General features: G+C 42.3%; 1 protein-coding gene across 5 annotated transcripts in view; it reads right to left on the bottom strand.

Annotated features, from left to right (window-relative positions):
• NFASC (neurofascin) overlaps window positions 1-21,488 on the bottom strand; it is a 146,795-nt gene that overhangs the window by 32,174 nt on the left and 93,133 nt on the right. For 2 of the 5 annotated variants that reach the window (XM_066600152.1, XM_066600155.1), the window contains 8 exons: window positions 21,072-21,269; window positions 20,842-20,912; window positions 16,214-16,436; window positions 8,716-8,831; window positions 8,218-8,422; window positions 7,475-7,597; window positions 6,298-6,471; window positions 4,732-4,746 (listed from right to left, as the gene is read on the bottom strand). In XM_066600152.1, coding sequence (XP_066456249.1) covers window positions 4,732-4,746; window positions 6,298-6,471; window positions 7,475-7,597; window positions 8,218-8,422; window positions 8,716-8,831; window positions 16,214-16,436; window positions 20,842-20,912; window positions 21,072-21,269 — 1,125 coding nt within the window. The remainder of the gene's footprint in view (window positions 1-4,731; window positions 4,747-6,297; window positions 6,472-7,474; window positions 7,598-8,217; window positions 8,423-8,715; window positions 8,832-16,213; window positions 16,437-20,841; window positions 20,913-21,071; window positions 21,270-21,488) is intronic. The other 3 variants (XM_066600156.1, XM_066600153.1, XM_066600154.1) reach the window with 3 other exon arrangements.

Below are 21,488 nucleotides of genomic sequence, written 5' to 3'. Positions count from 1 at the left end.
TCATTTTTTAGTCAAATTCTCAGTTTGTGCGATGCGGTTACATGTTCCCTACTACAGACACTGCCCAGAGGGGGACACAGTCACTCCTATCACAGTTACAGATGATGATCATTGCACAGCTCCTGCCACACAGTTATAATAGAGGAGATCACAGCTCATCCTCCTGACTGTATATTTGTGGGCTGTAGCCTATGTAGGTGAATACAGAAGGTGACGATAATTAAACTGTCCCCCACAGCAGGCAAAAATAGTATAGCCCTAGCTAATGCTGTGCTGATGCATCATTGGATAGATGTGAAACTTAAAGTAAAACATCTTAGCCTCATGATGGTGCCTGATAAAAATCAAGCAGGAGGCTGAACTGCATGGAAGTGGTTTCAATACACAGAGGAGACCTCCAGAGTGGGACAAGCAATCAAGGGAAGATTGCATGGATGGAAAAATGTGTTTTTGCTGGAGTGGCCCTTTAACGCATAGGGACTCTGCTGAGAAGATGCAAAGATCTAACATATGTTAATACAACAAGAGACTGCAAAATAAAAATATTATGATGGTCATTGTAAGATAAAATAACATACAATTATTGCTTAAAACACAGATGCACTGGAAATATTCATTACACACAATTTGCACAATTTAGCACTGAAAATATGGCCCAAAATCATCCATTTGTAAGCAAGCAGAATGAATAGCAAGTATTTACAGAGATGCTTCCTGATCATGGGAGAGAAGCTGCTCTATGTGCAATAACTAATGAAGCCGGCATGCACTAATGCAATCAGCTGACCAAGTAGTCTATCACTCACATATAATGCATTGGTCTCTACAGCACCACATTTGCACTCGTATCATAGCCGTTAGGTAAATGTGTGATAGTTTAATGCGTTATGCTATTAACAAAAGCGAAGATTTATCTTTTAAATCCCTGCTACTTTGGTGCTGCCAATCCAGCGGTCCCCGATCAGTTTATGGTTACCATGTTGAAGGGATGACATACCATACTGACATGTGACCGTCTCAGCCAATCAGTGGCTGTAGCAGTCATGTCAGCATATAGGATATAAGTGCTGTAGTGACTGGCTGGAACAGTCATGTATCAATCAGTATTGCATGTCATCACGTCAACATGGTAAACATGAAATGGGGGGGGGGGGACCCTGATCAGCGGTGCTGGTGGAGCAAGAAAGTGAAAATGTTGGTATATGTACTGTCATTTTTTAAAGCGCAAAAATCCCTTTAATGCAAAACAGTAAAACATCACTTATTCATATACAGCCATGCGGTGGATTGTAAGCATCTGCGTGAAAGTACAATAGCCCCTAAACAGCCATGCACACAACCCTCAGTATGCATTGCATCTGCCCCGATAATTCAGTCATTCTTGGTTGCCATATCTGCATGCAGTACAGGTCTATATCTGCCAATAACTGTAAGAGATGTGTACAATACAGTATATATGTAACTGGGGGGAACAGAATATCACAGCTTTAAAACAAAAATACTTTTTAAGCTTAATTTCCCATTTTCATTACTTTATTAGATAAATAAAGCCACAGACTCCATTAAAGGGGAGGGTACAGAATTCCTATTGAAACGTTTTACATTACCTTCCTGCAGAGATATTTTTGAACCCGCCATCCCCCCCGCGCCTGGAGAAACAAAGATGGCAGCACCAGCTTCTCAGACTACATGATGCTCGCTGTGTGTTAGTATGCATTAGTAGTCTAAGACCCTACTTGCTGCTCTGCGTGGCCTGCACTGATCATGTGGATAGCACTAGTTAATAAAAGCAAGTGTAGTGTCTCAGACTAAAGATACTACTAATGCACATTGTGCATCAGCTAGTCAGAAAGGGAATGCAGCCATCTATGTTCGTTCAGGCCTTGAGGGTCACTTCAAGAACAGGCAAGCAGAACAGGAAAATATGCATAAGCAAGCCTTTGCTGCAACACCTTATGAGGCGTATTTACTAATACTGTCTAAAAGTGAGACAGTGCAAACATAGGCCTCATGCCCATAGGCGGGTCAGATTCTGCATGCAGGAGCCCGCAGCGGAATCCGACACTGCCCGCGGCTGAGGACAGTGCTTACCTGCCCAGGTTTTCATTGCAGATGTGTGTGAAAGCATTGGTCGGCGCACATGTGCAGTAGAGATTTTTTAAAAATCTACTTTCCCACAAAATTCGTGGCCCATCCGCAATTCAACTGCAGACAGGCCGCAGATCGAACGGCTTCCATTGACTTAAATGGAAGCCATCTGTACGGGAAACGCAACAAAATGGAGCATGCTGCGATTTGTTTCTTGAACCAAAAGGTCTGCGAAACATATCTGCATGCTTTAATTGAGCTGCGGACACCCATGTCTTCCTATGGGAGGCTTAAACTGCGGATCGTCTGTGCGGCTGCCCCACGCAGATTCTGCAATTAAAATTTGCCCGTGGACATTGGGCCTTAGACTAGACAGTCTTAAAATTCGACAGATTTATTACTTAACGATAAAGGTGGTGCATTTTAAGATTTTCTAGTCTAAGTTTAGAACACCTATTAGTGGGTGTAGTTTACGACAAAAAATTGGCGTAATTTACTGCAAGCTGGAGCAATTTAGGTCACACGCCTTTTTTTGCGGATAAATCAGAAAAACTATCTGAAAGGGTCTAAAAACACATGATAAACGTGTTGCAAAGCATGTAAGCCAGTTTTCTGACGCAATTTTCCCCAGAAGGCTGTTATATTTCCAATAGTCCCATAGTACCTTTCCATTCTTGTAATCTAATTTGGACCCACTCGACACCTTATGTACGTATTTATGTCTTGAACTACAACTTCAGTAACTTATGAGGCACCTATAAATGCAGATTAAGGCACCCTTCACACGAGCGTATGCGTATTTGAGGGGTGAATGATGTTTTTTTGTGAATGCATCAGCATATTTTACTGTACTTTTTGTGCTCACACGTCCTGTTACTTTGTGTGCGGCAAACAAAGAACCACCGATTGGCTAATTATAAAACGTACAAACTTGACAAAGACTGCTATATAGTATGCCGTGGACCTAATAAAGGATCCTTTTACGTTGTGAGGATTTCCCATTCCTTTATATACACCCCATCTGCTGCTCGATCCTCTGATATTTCTATGGACTAATTCGGGATTCAGAAGTCTATATCCCTTGTTTGAGCGTGCAGAATTGTGCAAGTTAAAGTCTCCTCTTGTGAGTATTTATGCAGTGCTGCTGACCTACTTCCATATTGATTTAAAATCGCTTATTAGTCTAATGAGTTCCAGATGTGTTCTTTTTCCTGCACAAATACGCAGCATATCACGCATCTCCTAGCATATTACATGTGCATTTGTACATCCCCATTGATGTCTATGGAGATTTTGGGTGCGCAGATGTGCAGGAAAATGGAGTAGGCTGCGACTTTTTGCGCAATTGAAATGCGTAAGCCAGTACACAAAGATCAGAGCAGCAGCTACTGCGTGTAGCAGCGCTGTCAGCTGATCAGATGGTGTCCTGATTGGCAGACCCCAGATGATCAAGTGTTTATGACCTATCCAGCGGCCATGAAAACCAATGGGCACCCCACAGTCATGTTGTGGGGGAATGAGCAATGTGGTGATGTCGGGAGCCCCCGACTCCATACAGAACCTCTGGTGCAGGTTCGACACGAAGTCCTGGATGAACAGCACAGCATGCCATGCTATTTCATCTGGGAACACTCTGCCTGGTGTTCTGGAAGGCAGATGGATCCATTTGGTTTTAGTATTCTCTTTGTTCGACTCAGCCAAACAACAGAAATCACACCATCGGAGCCAGGTGCAGATGTGAATGGGGCTTTAGATGCCGAAGTCAGCACTGACCATGGCATTTAAAAAGTTAAAAAAAGCTCCCACCCGGGCTGTCTCAGTGGAAGTCCAGCTGTACGATACAGTCTGCTGCCGGTGCAGACAGCACGGGCACTGGAGCACCATGATGACATATTACATCAATCTTCGTGAACGGTACATTCCCATATTGGTTTTGTATATCATGGAGCCTTAATGTGCTCAACATGTATTCTGATTACAGCAAATAAACTCATTCATCATATTGTGAATGCGGCAATTCTCTGGCTTTGAGCATCAATTGGAGTCAGTTTGCAGCACAGGACTAGATCCTACTCAATGACTACAAGCAGGGACCTTGAAAACCAAACAATTGACACAGAAAGCATACAGAACTTTTTATTATACAACGAATAGGCTTTATTTGCTGAATCCGGAAAACCCTTGATAGATGAGACTGAGAAATCGCAGCAGATATTGTAAATCAGACATATTGGTTCTGTAGCTTTATGCACATACAAACAATATCACCCACCTTATCCACTATGTCTGGAAATAAGCATACTGTGGTCTTTTGTGCAAACATACAATAACACATGTGCAATAACCCTGTCTATTTTCACTATAGAGATACTGCATTTTTGAATATAGACTTTTTCTGTCTCTACTTGTCTCATCAGGAAAAAGCACAGAAAAAGAGCGGATGGTCATCGTTTCTTTAATGCTGATCCTCCCAGTAGTGAAATAAATGCTTTTAGTTTAACAGAGCCAAGAAAGCTGCCATTACCACAAGCAATCTACTGGATTGTGCAAGCTTGATGGGTGCTTTGAAAGACAGAATACCATGCCACAAGCCTAGCATGCTTGAAGCCCCATGCATGTTACCTTGATATCTTATTACTTTACCTGAAGTAGGGGGAACTGCAGACCTCACAGAAAGCCAAGAATAGGAAAGAGCAAGCAAAGAAAATGGAAGAGAAAGCAAAAAGAGTGGAACACATAAACATTAAGAAGAGAAAGTCAAAGGGCAACGGTTCCTGTCAGGTTACATGAGATAACTTTGCTATGTCCAGGCCAGGTATTGAACAATGTCCCTCCAGTGGATGGTACCCGAGCACAACAGAGTAAAATGATCATACTTGGAAAATCTCTCTTTAGCAGAAAACATTTTACTAGTCACATAAAATACAGGGAGTGGACAAAAATATGGAAACACCGTACGAAATGCACACCTTAAGGTATATTGGATTCTAAATCATATTAAACAATACTACCAGTAGATACTAAGTATATCAAAAGGGCAGCTCAGTGCTAATTAAAATCCCATGCGGATCCCTCCTAATGGTCCGTGATCCATACATGTGTACTACAGCGGAGTTCGTAGGCGGTGCTATAGTTGTTGCATGATGCAACGTGTGGTAAGTAGAGATGAGCGAACGTACTTGCTAAGGGCAAATACTCGAGCGAGTATTGCCTTTTACGAGTACCTGCCCGCTCGTCTCAAAAGATTCGGATGCCAGCAGGGGGCGGGGAGCGGGGGGGGGGGGGGGGGGATCTCTCTCTCTCTCCCCCCAGCTTCCCCCTGCTCACTACCGCCGGCACCCGAATCTTTTGAGACGAGAGGGCAGGTACTCGCAAAAGGCAATAATCGCTCGAGTATTTGCCCTTAGCGAGTATGCTCGCTCATCTCTAGTGGTGTCATTTGCCTTCGAGACAACGTTCTGCGCAGTTGTGAGGGAATCGTGGCAAAGCTAACGGAATTCCAATGCGGTAGCATTGTTGAAGTCTATATGGTGGGTGCCTCTGTAATGAAGATAGCGGAAATTTTTGTTGTCTCACAAGGCACAGTATCCAAGTTTATTACCACATACAGTAAGACTGAAAAAAAAATGCATCAGACAAACACCAGTGTGGATGAAAGTCTGCGTTGAGCGTCAGAGAAAGATGATCATTGCATAGGGTTGTGATGAAAAAGAAGCAGACTGCAGCTTTGGTGTTTCCATATTTTTGTCCACACCCTGTACTTGGTGAATGCATGGATGTTACTTGCAATAAATGCTTTGTATACAAATTAAAACCATTGGTTAAAGGAGTTTTCACACTGTATGAAAAAAAGCCATATCACTAGGATACACTATCACTTCTTTTTCATGAGGGCCCACTTCCAGGATCCCAACGAGTCACAGATTTTTCCCACACATTGACGTTCATGGACGGCTGTTCTATCGGGAACTAAACACAACACCATTCACTTAAATGAAGCTGTGATGCAATTTCCTGTACAATGGGTAGCCAGGAGCACCGCTGTTCAAGAGAATTGTCTAAGGGGGCTCAAATTCTTTGTTGTTGGGATCGGTGCAGCTGTTGGAGGCTGGACCCTCACTGATCAGAAGGTTAAGGCATACCCTAGTAAAAAGGTTATTTCAATGCATGAAAACTTGGAAGATTCTAGTATCAGATCAACTTTTTTACCTTCATCCTGCTTGAGAGGGGTGTCAACTGTGACTATTTCTCCACCTCCAACCTGGGTCCTTGCACTTAAGCTGATGCGATAACGTGATATTGGATCCGTCCTTGTTATTGTGTATTTTGTTTGATTTGGTGACAGAATCTCAACCATCGGTCTTGCAAATCTGGAACCATTGACTGTTCGGAGAATTTGAGGATTGTTATCAACACATTTGATTATTAAAAGTGCAACAAAGGTCACAATAATTTAAGATCTTTTGCTTAATCATCCAAGAAATTGACAAATTTGCTGGTATACATCTCCTTGTGACAAAGTCAGTGATGCATCAGGCAACATACCAGATCTAAATTGTGAGGGTTGTCCTGCTTCTAAGTGTCCTCTGTAACTGATGAGTATGAGTGGTGAAAACTATTTAAAACAGTCTTTTAAAGGGCCAGTGAGCACATTTAGCTTTCCCATTCCCAGCCTATCTCACACTTCTCAAGTCATTTATGGCACCTGCCTCCAATGAAAGTTATCTGTGCGATAGGTTCCTACAGTTCCAGAGAAGGTGTTTCTAAATCCCGCCTGCTTCCCAGTTTTGACCCTCTGCCTGAATATCCAGCTTTTCTGTAGTCCACCTGTCTTGACCTAGGTCAGTTTACTCACTATAATGTGACTAAACGCTGCCTGCCCTGACCCCCTACCTGTCTGCTCTATCGGACAAACTCCACTTGTAGTGACTTCAGCCTGCTATCTGACTCCATTCCAGAGCGATCCTCTGGTACCACACCCTGTTGCCTTTTGTCCCAGCCAGGTCAGTTGTCACTGAAATAAGACTGTTCCTGAGATACAGTTTAGGAGGAAAGACCAGATTTTGCTAAAAAGTGGGTTAAAGGGTGAAGAGTAGGGATTTCTTAGAGCTACACCCGGGAATAGCCCAAAGTCAAATCAGTCATTGACACAGCGAGTCTAGACCTGCCACATTACAAACTACACCTGGGCCCTGGTGACTAGGGGTTTTCTGGTACATAAGAGACGACCAATTTTACCAATGGCATATGGGAGGCGAGGGCCCCTGTTACAGACTATATTACACCTCTGGAGGTCCAAAAGAAATCTTCCACAACTAATAAAGCCTGAATAAAAGAAAAACTTACAAGTAACATGGAAAAAATTATTTTAATGGTGATCACTCACATGCTTGAAAGCGCACGCTGTAACCTGTCAGATTTCCATTGGGGTGTTCTGGAGGACTCCAATCTAAGAAAATGACTTCACGGTTTGGTTCACTGAATCTAAAGTTTTTAGGTTGACTGGGCACTGCAAGAGTGAGAAAAGTAGATGAAAGCCAAAGAAAACAACATACGCTTGTAAATAAAGACTGAATGTGTGCCATGTAGGCATATAAGGCTACATGGTGATGTGAGAATTAAACCTTCATAGTACAATTAATATATATACACACTGTACATCAGCTTAGAAATGAACACGTCAGTTAGCACCTATTACTTTGCATAGAGGTTGTCACATATACAGTGCGGTGGTTTCTTGAAGAAGACCTTTCGGCTCTCAAGAGTAGTAAATAATTAGTAAATAATTGAATTCCCCATGAGATAACAATTCTGCAGCATCTTTTCTTAGGTTGTTGTACTGTTCCTCTGTTATCTCTCTCAGGAAATCTATGAATAAATTGACATTTGAGGTGTGTCCCTAGATAGTCTGACACTATCCTCTCAGTGCTGACAGTATCAGACTATGTAGGGACACCTATTTGACAAGTGGAAATGACAACACCCAATTTTTCGGAGGATTAACAGAGGGAACGCAACAATGCAGAGTTCTAAGAAAAGAGGTTTCGAAATTGTTATTTTTTGGGGGATATACAACAAAATATTACATTCCGGTTATTTGCTACAAATGCTCTCTTATTGAGCACCTACCTCCCTCTGGTGTGGTGAACTCTTTAAGGTCACTCTTCGGGCCATCCCCTCTCCCGTTCACTGCCACCATGTATAACTTGTAGTTGCTGTAAGGTATCAGGAAGGACACGATCCCTCGTACACGATCCCCAATAAAACTCTGCTGCAGCTTCTTTCGGGAGACCCAAATTCCCTTCAGCAAACTACTCTCCCTCCAGTAATATGCCTTTTGAGACATACAGCCCAATCATTTAACAGACAGCCTTCATATATTAGTAAGGGTGAATTTTGGCAGCCTGTCAGTATGTGTTATCACTTAGTCTGTTTAAATTCACTTAAGGAGCAGCTTAATAATTAGTTTCTCTGATTTGTCATATTTACATGCTGGGGCTTCACAATGGTTAATAGATCCACAGAGATAAATCAAGGGAAAGTTACATTATTTCCCGTCCCCCCTCCTCTTTCCAGATTATTAATTAGACATAGGTGGGCTGTTAATTAGGAGCTGGTTCTGCTCACTCTGTATTCCACGAGACTTCCTTGGACAGAAGCAGGGGCCACACGCGTCCATTGAAGGGAGATGGCAGTGCTGTTCATAACCCTCAGTCTAATGTCAGTTGGTGCTGCCTTAGGATCTGAGGGTAAAGACAGCTTTAAGCAAACCAACATACTAGATTTCTATGCCAGTTTTTGCAGTACAAGTTAATATAATTCTACTTTGTCTGCTCAGATTCCACTGGTTTCTACTGGCATTCCTATATAAAGCTACTCCAGATGCTTGTGGGACACAGTGATGCACTCCTAGATGTCATTTTTCGTTCAAGAAACTGACTTGTGACCTTTGGTGGATGATTTTGGTGTCATTAGATCTGTGACATCCTCAACACTGCTCTAAAATCATAACATTTGAGTTTGATACATTGAGTGACTGTCAGGCAAGGTCAGAGTTCCTATGTTAAGTCTAGCAGCACTGTTGTGCCAACAGCGCCGCTATGGAGAGTCAGGGCTCCTTCACAATAGCGAGGGTGGTATCGGGTCATAAATCACAGCCTGATATCGCCCTCGCAATCCATGTGGAAATTCCTGGATGCGAGGAGTTTTCACATGTTAGCAGTCTCACATCCCCGTGGGGCTGAAAGAATCCCCCGGTGTGGCTATCACAGATGCGTCAGGGAATCACGATGTTCTCCCATTGTTTTCAATGGGGCCGGCACTGCTGCCATCAGCCCAAAATGTGAACAATGGGCGATAACACAGAAAGATAGAACATGCTGCGATTTTTTCCCTGCATAGATTCGCAACGCGGTGCCATACAAGGAACCATTGCAAATGTGAATTAACCCATCTTATGTTCACATAACTAAAAACTAGATTGACGCGATGTTCAAGTGTGCCTACCCGAGTGGAGATGGTGATATACTAGAACTGTGCTACATTGTGATCAGAGCACATCATAAGCAGTACAGAGCAAAGTGTTGATTAAAAATGTCATAATTATAGGCAGTTTGAGATGCCAGAAATGTTTTGTAGAAGATTGTATTTAACATCTTAATGGAAATCTTTCAATTATGATGATCCTCTCTTTCCCACAGTCATTTTACAATGAGTGTTAAAAGCATACCTTAGGAATCAATGTTTAAAACTTTCCTGCGCTGCATGTAAATCAGGCAGAGTGGTTCAGTGGGCTGGGGGCGGACCGTCTCTGCTAGCCTTCTCATGTCCTCTCAGCGCATGCACAGATAATCTGTTCCTTTTGTGCTCATCTGCACATGTTCCGGTGGACAACCACATGGCGCACATGCAAAACTTTGCAGCGCTGCGTGGATGACAGCTATTGCATCATCCACCTCAGAGCACAATCCAATGTCCCCCCATAACACGTCTTTCTCTTCTTCTTCCCTTGTGTACTATTTCTTCTCGACACTCCCTCGTCAAAGCGCGTTGGCAGACACCACTCAGTAAATAATACATTGGTTATTACAGGCCAGTCATACATACAGGTTGCATCTGTGTGACACAAGCCTGTATTAGCCAGATTTTCTTCTGAGCCTGGAAAGTGCTCATTGCAAACCTGCAGCAGCAGAGATCTTCTGTGGTCTCACAGACAGCTGATCAGCTTCCCTCTAGTATGGCAGGGCGGCCAGCAAGCTGTGCACCCAGGCTCTAAATACTCTTGGCAAACTGCAGCACAAGACATTATGCACCATGACTGAACTGTTTTGCAAATTGTACATGATAGTCTTTGACCCTTAAGTGACATAAACTTCTTCTAATCGCTAAAAATGTTTCCTTAGCCACTACTAAAGACTTGGGCTTCTTCTAAATATCTAACTGAATCTGCATCATTTCCCAAGTGTTGTAACCCTGCAGCCGTGCCTAAAGAACAGCCAACCTGGCACGGTGCTCAAAAGTTTCATTATAATGTGCTTTACTTTATCCAAAACATGAGCCATTTACAAAAAGGTAGCTATACACTTCTCCCTTTACATGTTGGGAAGCAGCTTGAGCCCTCTCATATGAGTAATGTACAAGGAGTACAAGGTTCCTCTAAGGCAGGGGTGCACAACACATCTGGCCACCAAAGAGAAGAAGAGTGGCATGTAGCACAGGAGCAGGGAAGCATATATACTAATGTTGCACTGTGTAGTCATCTTTGGACCCATTATATTGGCAGAATGGGTGTCTTCTGATGTGCAATGCTCCAGAAAGCAGTAGAGGACTGTGACTATCTTCATTGTAGTTTATGGGAGTAGTGAAACACTTGGCTGTTAATATAATACAATGAAGAGAGATGCATGCATGGTCTCCTTCTGTCAGCAGGGTGGAGATGGAAAAGGGGACCCCCATTTTCCAGATAAGTGGGAGTTCTGGAAGTGAAACAGGCACCTATCAAATATTTATAGCATATATATTCAATATATTAAAAAGATATTGTGTACCGTGGGATTGGTTCAGTCTGATAATATAGCCCTCAGACAAGAACAGGTTGTGCACCGTTGCTTTAAGCCTTTTTTAATACTTAAAGACGTTTTCCGGGACTAAGATATCCTTAGAATAGGCCGTCAATATCAGATAGGTTAGGGTATGCCGCTGAGGACTCCTACTAATTAGCTGATTGAACGGGCTGCAGCACTCTATAGAACACCATGGCCTCTTCTCAGACCTGTGAAGTCATGATCATTGGTCACATGGCCTAAGAGCAGCTAAGTGCCACTATATAATGTATGTTACTGTGCCTGATATGCATGTAGAGGTCATGGTGCTCAGCTGCGTGTCGCTGCCACTTCAGACAGCTGAGTAACGGGGTTCCCAATGGCAGACCCCCACTGATCAGATATTGATGACCTATCCCTAGGATAGGTCATTAATATCCAAGTCCCATAAAACCCTTTAACCCCTTGAGGACAAGGTTATTTTTATATTTTTGTTTTCTCTTCCCCAGTTTCAAAACATTATAACTTTTCAATTTTTGCATCAACAAAGCAATATGAGGGCTTGTTTTTTGCGGGATGAATTGTAGTTTTTAAAGGTAACATTTAATGTACCATATCATGTACTGAAAACCGTGTAAAAATTTCTATAGAATCATAGAATTGCAGAGTTAGAATGGACCTTGATGGTCATAGGGCCCAACCCCCTACTCAATGCAGGACATGATTAGCAGATCGATCACCATCCTCGTAGCTTGTCTCTGAACTTGCTCCAGTTTGTCTATGTCTTTTTAAAATTGGGATGTCCAGAACTGGACACAGTATTCCAGATGAGGTCTGACTAAGGTAGTAGAATAGAGGGGGATAATGACCTCATATGATCTAGACTCTACGCTTCTCTTATTACATTCCAAAATTATATTTGCCTTTTTTGCTGCTGGAGCACACTGTTGACTCATGTTCAGTCTGTGATCTATTAGTATACCCAAGTCATTTTCACATGTGCTGCTGCTTAGCCCAATTCCTCCCATTCTGTATATGCTTTTTTCCCTTTTCTTGCCCAGATGTAGGACTGTTAAATACCATTCTGTTAGTCGCCTCCCACTGTTCGAGCTTGTCTAGATCTTTTTGAATACTCTCGCTCTCTTCCCTAGTGTTAGCTATCCCTCCTAGCTTTGTGTCATCGGCAAATTTGATCAGTTTCCCTCAAATCCCTCATCTGGATCATTTATAAAAATGTTGAACAACACTGGGCCCAGGACAGAGCCTTGTGGTACCCCACTTGAGACATTCTTCCAATTGGATGTGCAGCCATTTATGACCACTCTTTGAGTACGATCACAAAGCCAGTTGTGAATCTACCTAACAGTTGCACCATGTGAGGGGAGTGTTGTTTTTACCAAGTACACTTTGCAGCAAAAATTACATGGTAATTTTATTCTGTGGGCAGGTATCCACTGAAATTTATATAAGTTTTTTTCATGCGACTACTTGGAAAAAATAAAATATCTTTTAAAAGAAGAAAGCTTATTTTTTTGGAGGGAAGACCTATAGTCTATATTGGTGTATACAAGTATTTTAGAGCACATATGACTTTTTATTTAAAAAAATTTATGGAGATGAGGTAACCAAAAGAGGGCAATTCTGGCCCTGTGCTTTTTTATTGCATTCTCTGTGTAGAATGAAAAATGAGTTATTTTAATAACTCTGACTTTTAATGAAGCAGTGATAGCAAATATTTTTTCTTTTGCTTTGATTTCTTTATGTTACAAAGGGAAATTTTTTTTTTTATAAACTTTATATATTTTTTATTGTAATTAAATAATCTTTAATCTATTTATTCTTCCTTTTTTTAGTCCCCATAGGAGACCTCAAACAGTAACTGTTTGATCACTTAGGGCTCAGTCACACGGGCGCATCCGGGCGCCAATGCACCCGTGTTACTGCAGGATAAGACGGCCGCACTGCAGGTGCGGACGACTCTCCGCACTGCCGGAAGAAATAACACATGACCGGCTCCATTGCTGGTCATGTGTTCTTTCTACGGGCAGTGCGGAGAGTCGTCCGCACCTGCAGTGTGGTCGTCTTCTTCGTGCAGTAACACGGGCGCATCAGTGCCCGTATGCGCCCTTATGACTGAGCCTTTAGAAAGTATACTGCAATACTTTAGTATTGAAATATATTGTATTTTGACAGGCATTCTATTAAGCCCTGTCAAAATAATAGGTAAACATCCATGGTAGCCCTGCGGCCCTTCACCAAAGTCCCATTTACATGGAGCGATGATCGCTCAAAAATCGCTCACACGACAGTGTGAGTGACAGTTTTGAGCAATCATCTTTGCATAACTCTAAGTAGCTAATTAGCTGCTTAAGAGTTATGCAGGTGGAGCGGGATACCACTGCGATAGCTCGGCGAACAATGCCGCTGTTTTGAATATGCAAACAGCTGCATTGTTCTCGGCACTTTCAGCTGGTGTCCCGCTGAGAACTGCCAGCGGGATACCAGCTGAAAGTATGCTATCAGCTCCGCCCGCTGAGATATCAGCATGCGGCGTTGATAAGGCTCATAGCTAATTTCTAGCTAACTAGAAATGAGCGATGAACGAACAGTGCACGACGGCTGCGCGTTTGGACGCAACAATTATCATTCAAAAGATGGCTTTTGAGCGAAAATCATTGTGTCTAAAAGGGCCGTAAGCGCCGAGCTTACATAAAGGAATTAATTCAGGTGACAGAAGCAGCTCCCTACCTCTATCAGGCAATTTAAACGCCACTGTCAGAGCTTGCACTGATATCTAAATGATTAATGGCCGAGATATCTCAGCTACTGAGCCCACACCATACAAACTGCCCCGCACATCTGACATAAATGTCACCAAGTGGTTGAACCCTGAGGTCTGACTGGCTGCGGCATCCTGTGATATCATTATGCACGCTGATTACAGCCAGTAAACACAGACCCGATATGGAGAACAGAGCCGGACATGCAGGAAGACAGAAGAGGTGAGAAGTGCGTTTTATTATTTTTGCACAACCTGTTCAAAGAGTATGACAATCTTTGAACGTTATTTTGCATTATGTAAAAGTATAATGTACAGATGTAGCAAAATTTAAAGAGGTTTTCCAGGCAAAACCTATTGATGACCTATCCTTAAGATAGATCATTAATAATAATTAGTCACAGAGGACCTGCCGCTCGGGATTCCTGGTGATAAGTTGATCCCGGGCTGAAGGTGCTTCATAGAGGACATAAGCAGAAGTGCCATAGAACGCTTCACTTCCATTGAAATCAATGGGAGCTGAAGCACATATTACATTTATGCATCCAAGCCTGATGTTGCAGTGCTGGAAGTGAAATAGCCATCTTCAGCTCACATTGATTTCAATCGGAATGTAGCTAGCTAGGGCACTTCCGATCCTGTCTCCTATGATGCACATCTGTCCCGATGCACTGACGGCAAGCTGCCGCAATCAGCTCATTGCTGGGGATCCTGAGTGGTGGGTCCCTGGTGGTTAACTATTGATGACCTATCCTGAGAATAGGTCATCCATAGTTTTTGCCTGGAAAACACCTTTAACTTAGTACTTAAAGGGGTTGTCTCACGAAAGCAAGTGGGGTTATACACTTCTGTATGGCCATATTAATGCACTTTGTAATATACATTGTGCATTAAATATGAGCCATACAGAAGTTATTCACTTACCTGCTCCGTTGCTAGCGTTCCCGTCTCCATGGCTCCGTCTAATTCTGATGTCTTCTGGCGTTTTTAGACGCGCTTGCGCAGTGCGGTCTTCTGCTTCTGGTCGGTCCGGGCACGAGCGGCGTTCTGGCTCCGCCCCCTTCTACGCGTCATCGCGTAGCTCCGCCCCGTCACGTGTGCCGATTCCAGCCATGTAAAATTTTGATGTTTGCCGCGAGACAACCCCTTTAATGTGTTAAATGCACAGTTGCAGCAAAGTTTAACTTGACACAACACAATAAAAGCCTCTGATTAATAAAGGTTTTTATTGTCTTAAGTGTCAAATTAAAATTTGAGGCAACTGTGGATTTTCATGTGTTAACGTTGAATGCACATGGGTGGAAATTCCGTGGCGGAATTTTCCGCGGAATTTCCGCCCATGCATGCTGCCATAGTATTGTATGAGTTTATGCAATCCTATGCAGATGGCTGCGATTTGACTGCGTAAAAACTCGCAGAGGCCCACACAGAAACGTCGCCGCTGATGCGCCGGTTCTGCTCTGCACATGTGCCGGCTGGGCAGCAGCCAGCACATAGCAGAGCAGAGGAGACGCTGGCAGGAAGTGAGACGCGGGGGTCACTGCAGGGGCACAGCTCGCAGCTGGATCCAACCTGGCCGTCTGCATGAGGCCTAAGTGTCAAGTTAAACTTTGCTACATCTGTACATAAAACATTTGTATCTATTATTGTTTAAATGTTGTCATTGCTTTGCATTTATCAACTGAGCAAGGATCTACAGGAGGATCTACTGTACATTTATATGATTTAGGCTGGGCTCAGACAGTCATAATTCATTGTGAGCTGCCTGCAGGAGACATGCGCATGGCACGCAGCAAGTATGCAATAACATTGCGTACTTGCTGCATGCCAGCCATTGCCATGTACTATTTTGGCATGTATGCGCAACATGCTGCGATTTTTCGTGTGCGCAATTTGTGTTAGAGGCAACATTGACTCCTATGGGAGATTGGTACAGTGTACCAATTGGTACATGCGTGGAATACACTATACCAGCATGGTCGTGTGAGCCCCGCCTAAATTATATGTATTATGTTTTTATATGTATACAATTGTGTTGACATCTGGACAAATATAGGATTCTGCTTAAGTGGTGTATTCCCATCTCAGATATAGATGGCATATCCAGGTGATAGGCCATAAAATGTTGCTTGCTTGTTTCCATTATGGATGCTACACTGGCCACAAATTAATTGAATATATAAATGAGATTGAAGAACAGTATATAAAATGCAAAAAAAAATTAAAATCTTGAAAAAAAGTATTGAAAATCTGTGTCATTCTAGCAAAAAAAATAAATAGATGAAGACGTGCTTCTGCTACTCACAATCTTCTCCAGAGTATCCAATCACAGTGCCTGGTTCTGGAGATCTGCCAAACTCATTTTCTGCCTGCACCCTTATTTCATAAGGGGTGTACACAGGGGTGTTCCACACAACATGCTTGTTTGTCCATACTGTGACATTGCTCCACGGCTCTCCTGTGTGACGCTGGCGCCATTTTACAATGTAGCGTAGATTAGGACCATATGCCTGTGTCGAGTTTAGTGGCTGTGGGCAGCAAAGAGATAGAAAATAAAACAGATGCGTCGACACAAACATGCAATAAATTAATGTATATTTGATGTTTTGAATATGATGACATCCTATACGTGCACTTAAAACAATAAGAGAGCAGGATGAGCAGAGAAGTAAATACTTAATTAGTCCACTGATAAGAATGTAAAAGTTTTATGGTCTCTATAATGGTGTTAGGGGATCACCAGGTCTGTGTGTTATCTCTGCTACAGATTTCTCATATGCTCCAATGTAGCATGAGACGTAACTGCATTCCGATTTTTGAAGCGATTTTTGAAGCAAGCTGACAACTCCTTTTAGGTGCTTGCCTTTTACATATACACATATATAAAACCTCATTTCTCAAAAAAGTTGAGACGCTGTGTAAATAACATGTTAATATGAAATCTCATATAAACATATTGTATTCACAAAAGAACATGAAACACTCACACCGTATCAGAAGGTGAAAGAGACATTTTTCTATTTCATTTTAAACAAATAACTCATTTAGAAATTGCTGACAACAACACATCTCACTAAAGTTGGAGTAGGGCAATGTCTACCATTGTGTAGTATCGCCTCCTCTTTTTACAGCAGTCTATAAATGTCTGGGAAGTAAGGAGAACAAATGCTGAAGTTTTGGGTGATGAATGTTGTTCCATTCTTGTCTACGGCGTTTCCCCGAAAATAAGACACTGTCTTATATTAATTTTTGCCCCAAAAGAGGTACAGTGTCACAGAGGGAGGCTTATCCTCATCTGGTCCGCGGCGCCCTGATGCCTTGCGATGGTCTCCTGCTGGTGTCGGGGGCTTTAAATACTCCACCTCCAGCAAAAAGAGCGCTGTGATTGGCTCATCAATTACAGCCGGCGCTCGATGAGCCAATCACAGCCACTCTCTAAATGACATCACGGAATGGCTGTGATTGGCTCATCAAGGGCCGGCTGTGATTGGCTGACGCTCGATCCAATCACAGTGCTCGCTTTGCTGGAGGCTGGGTATTCAAACCACAGTCACCAGCAAGAAGCTGAGATGTCAGACTGGGCAGGATACTGCAGTTTGCTGCAGCGCCGCCAGAGACCATCGTGAGGCATTGGGACGCCGTGGACCAGGTGAGTACAGATTTTTTTTAAAGCAGGTTAGCTAGGTCTTATTTTTGAGGGATGGCTTATATTTCAAGCCTCCCCTGAATCCGTGGTAGGTCTTATTATCAGGGTAGGTGTTATTTTCGGGGAAACACGGTAATCTAGAATTCTAGCTGCTTAAGAGTCCTGGGTCATCTCTTGCCAGATTTTTTGGTTTATAATGGTGAAAAAGTCTGGACTGCAGGCGATCGGTTCAGCTCCTGGACTTTTCTTATGCAAAGCCATCATGTTGTGATGGATGCAGTATGTCATTTAGCAATGTCTTGCTGAAATATGCAAGGCCTTCCCTGAAAGAGAGGTTGTCTGGATGGGAGCATTCCAATTCCAATGGATACTCTGTAGGCCTCTCCATTCTTCTCTACGGCTGCTTTCAATTGTATGATGATCATTCTTGTGTCCTCCTTGTGTCCAGCCAGTGTGTATTTCGTCTTCCCTGTTTTCTTTTAGCAATGACCATTCCAAGTAGTATATCTTTTTTCCAGTTAATTCGCCTTCATGACGTGTCCAAAGTCAGTCTCTGTCTTGTTATCATGACTTCCAGGGACACCTCTGGGTTGATACAGTCCAGGAAAGCTTTCTTGGTGACCCTAGCTGTTCAGGGAATTCAAAGAAATTTCCTCCAACACCATAGCTCGAAAGCATCAATTCTTTTCTGTCTGCTATTCTCAGTGTCCATGTCTCACAGCCATATGTTGCAATCGGCTTCATTGCGTACCTAATTGGTATTTAAGTAGCTGAGTAGCTACTTAATACTTTATGCAGAATGATCGCTCAAAAGTGTCACTCAAACTGTCCTTTGAGCGATCATCGGCCCATGTAAACCAGCCTTTAGTCCATTTTAAATTAGCTTCTTCTTTTGCATGATACAGCTTTAACTTGCATTAGTGGCTTGCACCGCAAACTGTGTTCACAGACCATGATTTCTGGAAGTATTCCTGAGCCCATGCAGTGATATGCATTACAGAAATATGCCTGGTTTTAATACAGTGACCCGAGGGACCATAGATCCTGAGCATCCAATACTGACCATCGCCCTTGTCCCTTGTGCACATGAATTTCTTTAGGTTCTCTGAATTTTTTGATGACATTATGTACTGTATATGTTGGGATATTCAAAGTCTTCACAGTTTTATGCTTAGGAACATTTTTCAGAAATTGTTCCAAAATTTTTAGACACAGTTTCTCACAGATTGGTGAACGTATCAACATTTTTGCTTCTGAGAGACTCTGCCTCTCTAACATGCTCTTTTTATACACAGTCATGTGATTTAGTAGCTGTTTTTCATTAGTAACACTTACTTTTCTAGCCTTTTGTTACTGCTTCCCAACTTTCTAAAATGTGTTGATGCCATCAATTTCTAAATTAGACACTTTTTAAAAATGAAATGTAAAAATGTCTCTCTTTCACTTTCTGATATGTGTTCTGTTGTGAGTAAAACATATATGAGGTTTACAAATCATCACATTATTTTTTTTCTTTAGATTTATTTACAATTTACACAGCTTCCCAACTTGGGAATTGGGATTGTGTATGTATTTTATACATTAGTAGTACATGCACACATGTGTATGTATAATATACACACACGTGTGTACATACGAGGGGCTGCTGATAAGTCTTTGGCTTTGTGTTCTTTTTATGTTTCTTTGGTAATGAATGTTACATCACATGAAAGCCTTATGTGTCTAATATATGTTTGCAAAATTTTGTGTTTGTAGCTTATGGATACAGTGATCTAGGCACGCGGGAAAACAAAATGGGGGAGTCTAAGGGATATTCACAGCAAATGAGAGCAGAGGAGTGATACAATTCTTGTTTCTGCAAGGAAAGTCTGTGAGGGATATTCATGGTGATATGTCGCAGACATTGGGGATCAATGCCCTTCATATTCTACAGTTAAGAACTGGGTTGCCAAATTTAAAGCGGGCCACTTCAGCACCAATGATGAGGAACGTCCTGGACGACCGAGAGAGGTTGTTGTTCCGGAGATCGTCGATGCTGTGCACAACCTCATACTAGAGAATCGGCCAATTTCAGTTAAAGGAATAGCAGACACCATGGGGATTTCTCGTGAACGTGTTTGTATCATTATCCATGAACATTTGAACATGAAGAAGCTATCTGCAAAGTGGGTCCCCAAATGTTTGACAACAGATCAGAAAAGCATGCGAGTGAAAACTTCCTGGTCCATTTGTCAGCGTTACCGGACTGATAAGAACTTCCTGGATCGACTAGTCACTATGGATGAGATCTGGATTTATTTGTATGACCCTGAAACCAAGGAGCAGTCAAAAGAGTGGAGACACAGTGGTTCTCCTCGCCCAAAGAAGTTCAGGGTGCACCAGGCCTGTGTGTTATCTCTGCTATAGATTTCTCTTAATCGCCAGTTACACTTGAATCCTCTTGAGGAATTTAGGCTATGGACACCTTTGATGTGCGAAAATGATTTTTACACGTTATTGGTTACCTTGAATTCAATTTTTTTTTACTACTTTCCTTGCTGTAATCTCAACTCCTTTATTCATTTTCAAACCCCCTGACCTGCAGTTTGCAACCTGATCCAAGTTTCAGAATTCACAATGTGGAAGTCATATGGTGAACTAGGATACAGTGGAGGAGAGCCCCAAAACCACTTTGAATTCACTCACCAACATCAAAGTCCCTCACTTCTATTGTACTTAAAATTGTCTTTTGGTTTAATACTATTTGCAATGTCTAATTTTGCTATGTTCCCTCCGGAGTGTACAGTGCTGCAGAATATGTTGACATTATATAAATAAAGATTATTATTATTAAGTATGTAACAGCAATATCTAGACACAGTAACACATATAAAATTGGCTGATCTGCGACCCCCACCAATCAGCAATTCGAAGAGCCCACGCGATGATCATGTGAGCACTGCAGTCTCTTCACTGCATGCTAGGCACAGTGCCGTACATTTCTTAGTGATGTTGCCTGTTATGAATGGGACTGAGCTGCTCTTAGGCCATGTGATGAATAAATGTGACGTCACTGGCTTAAGAAGAGGCCGTGGTGCTCACCTGTGTGCCACGGTCTCTTCAAACAGATAATTGGCAGTGGACCTCAGCAATTGGATCTGGATGATGTATCGTGAGGAGCAATGATTTAGTCCTAGAAAGCTCCTTTAACAAGCAGTGTGTGAGAGACCGGAGGAACACAACCATATATTTAACAGAGGATTATTTAAAATATAAGAACCTAGAAACATACATGTTATATTACTTACTGCCCACGTGATCTCCATGTTGTCTTTGCGAGTTCCTGCTCCGCGTATTTCACTTGGATTAACTTCTGGAGCTAAAAATCCAAACAAATCTTAAGCACACTACAATACAATAGTATAGGAAAGAGATGCAGCTCATGGAAGACAAGTAGTCAAAAGAAATGATCAATATAGGGTTAAGACGCAAAGCTTGACTAGCTGGAAAATTCTAAAAACATGAACTCATCACTTACGTGCCCCATTAGTTTGGTATCGCTCAGATGATGGGCTAGGCATGCTGCTTCCAAGATCGTTTAGTGCCAGAACTCGAAACTGGTAGTTGACATATGGGGAGAGACGAAGCAAAGCAGAGTTGACATTACCAGGCACCGACGCAAGGTTGTACCAGGTTCCTGGTTGGAAACGGTCTTCCTCAAACTGTATGATGAAGCCTGATGAGTTAAAATAAGCAATTGAGCATATCTGACCATGTGAAAGTTTATAAAAATGCACAGAAAAAACAAGCTCTTGTTTAATTAAGTGAGATATCATACATTAGCAAACCTATGAAGGAAATGGTAAGATGCCAACAGATGGACAGACAGTAGAAGAGGTGTACAATGGAAATCCCTAAAATGTACGCAGAAAGATAAGGCAATACATCAACTCTT

Source organism: Eleutherodactylus coqui, chromosome 4, assembly GCF_035609145.1.
Source record: "Eleutherodactylus coqui strain aEleCoq1 chromosome 4, aEleCoq1.hap1, whole genome shotgun sequence".
Classification (NCBI taxonomy): domain Eukaryota; kingdom Metazoa; phylum Chordata; class Amphibia; order Anura; family Eleutherodactylidae; genus Eleutherodactylus; species Eleutherodactylus coqui.
The sequence above is the reverse complement of the archived record's forward strand: the minus strand, read 5'-3'. Positions and strand labels throughout refer to the sequence as shown.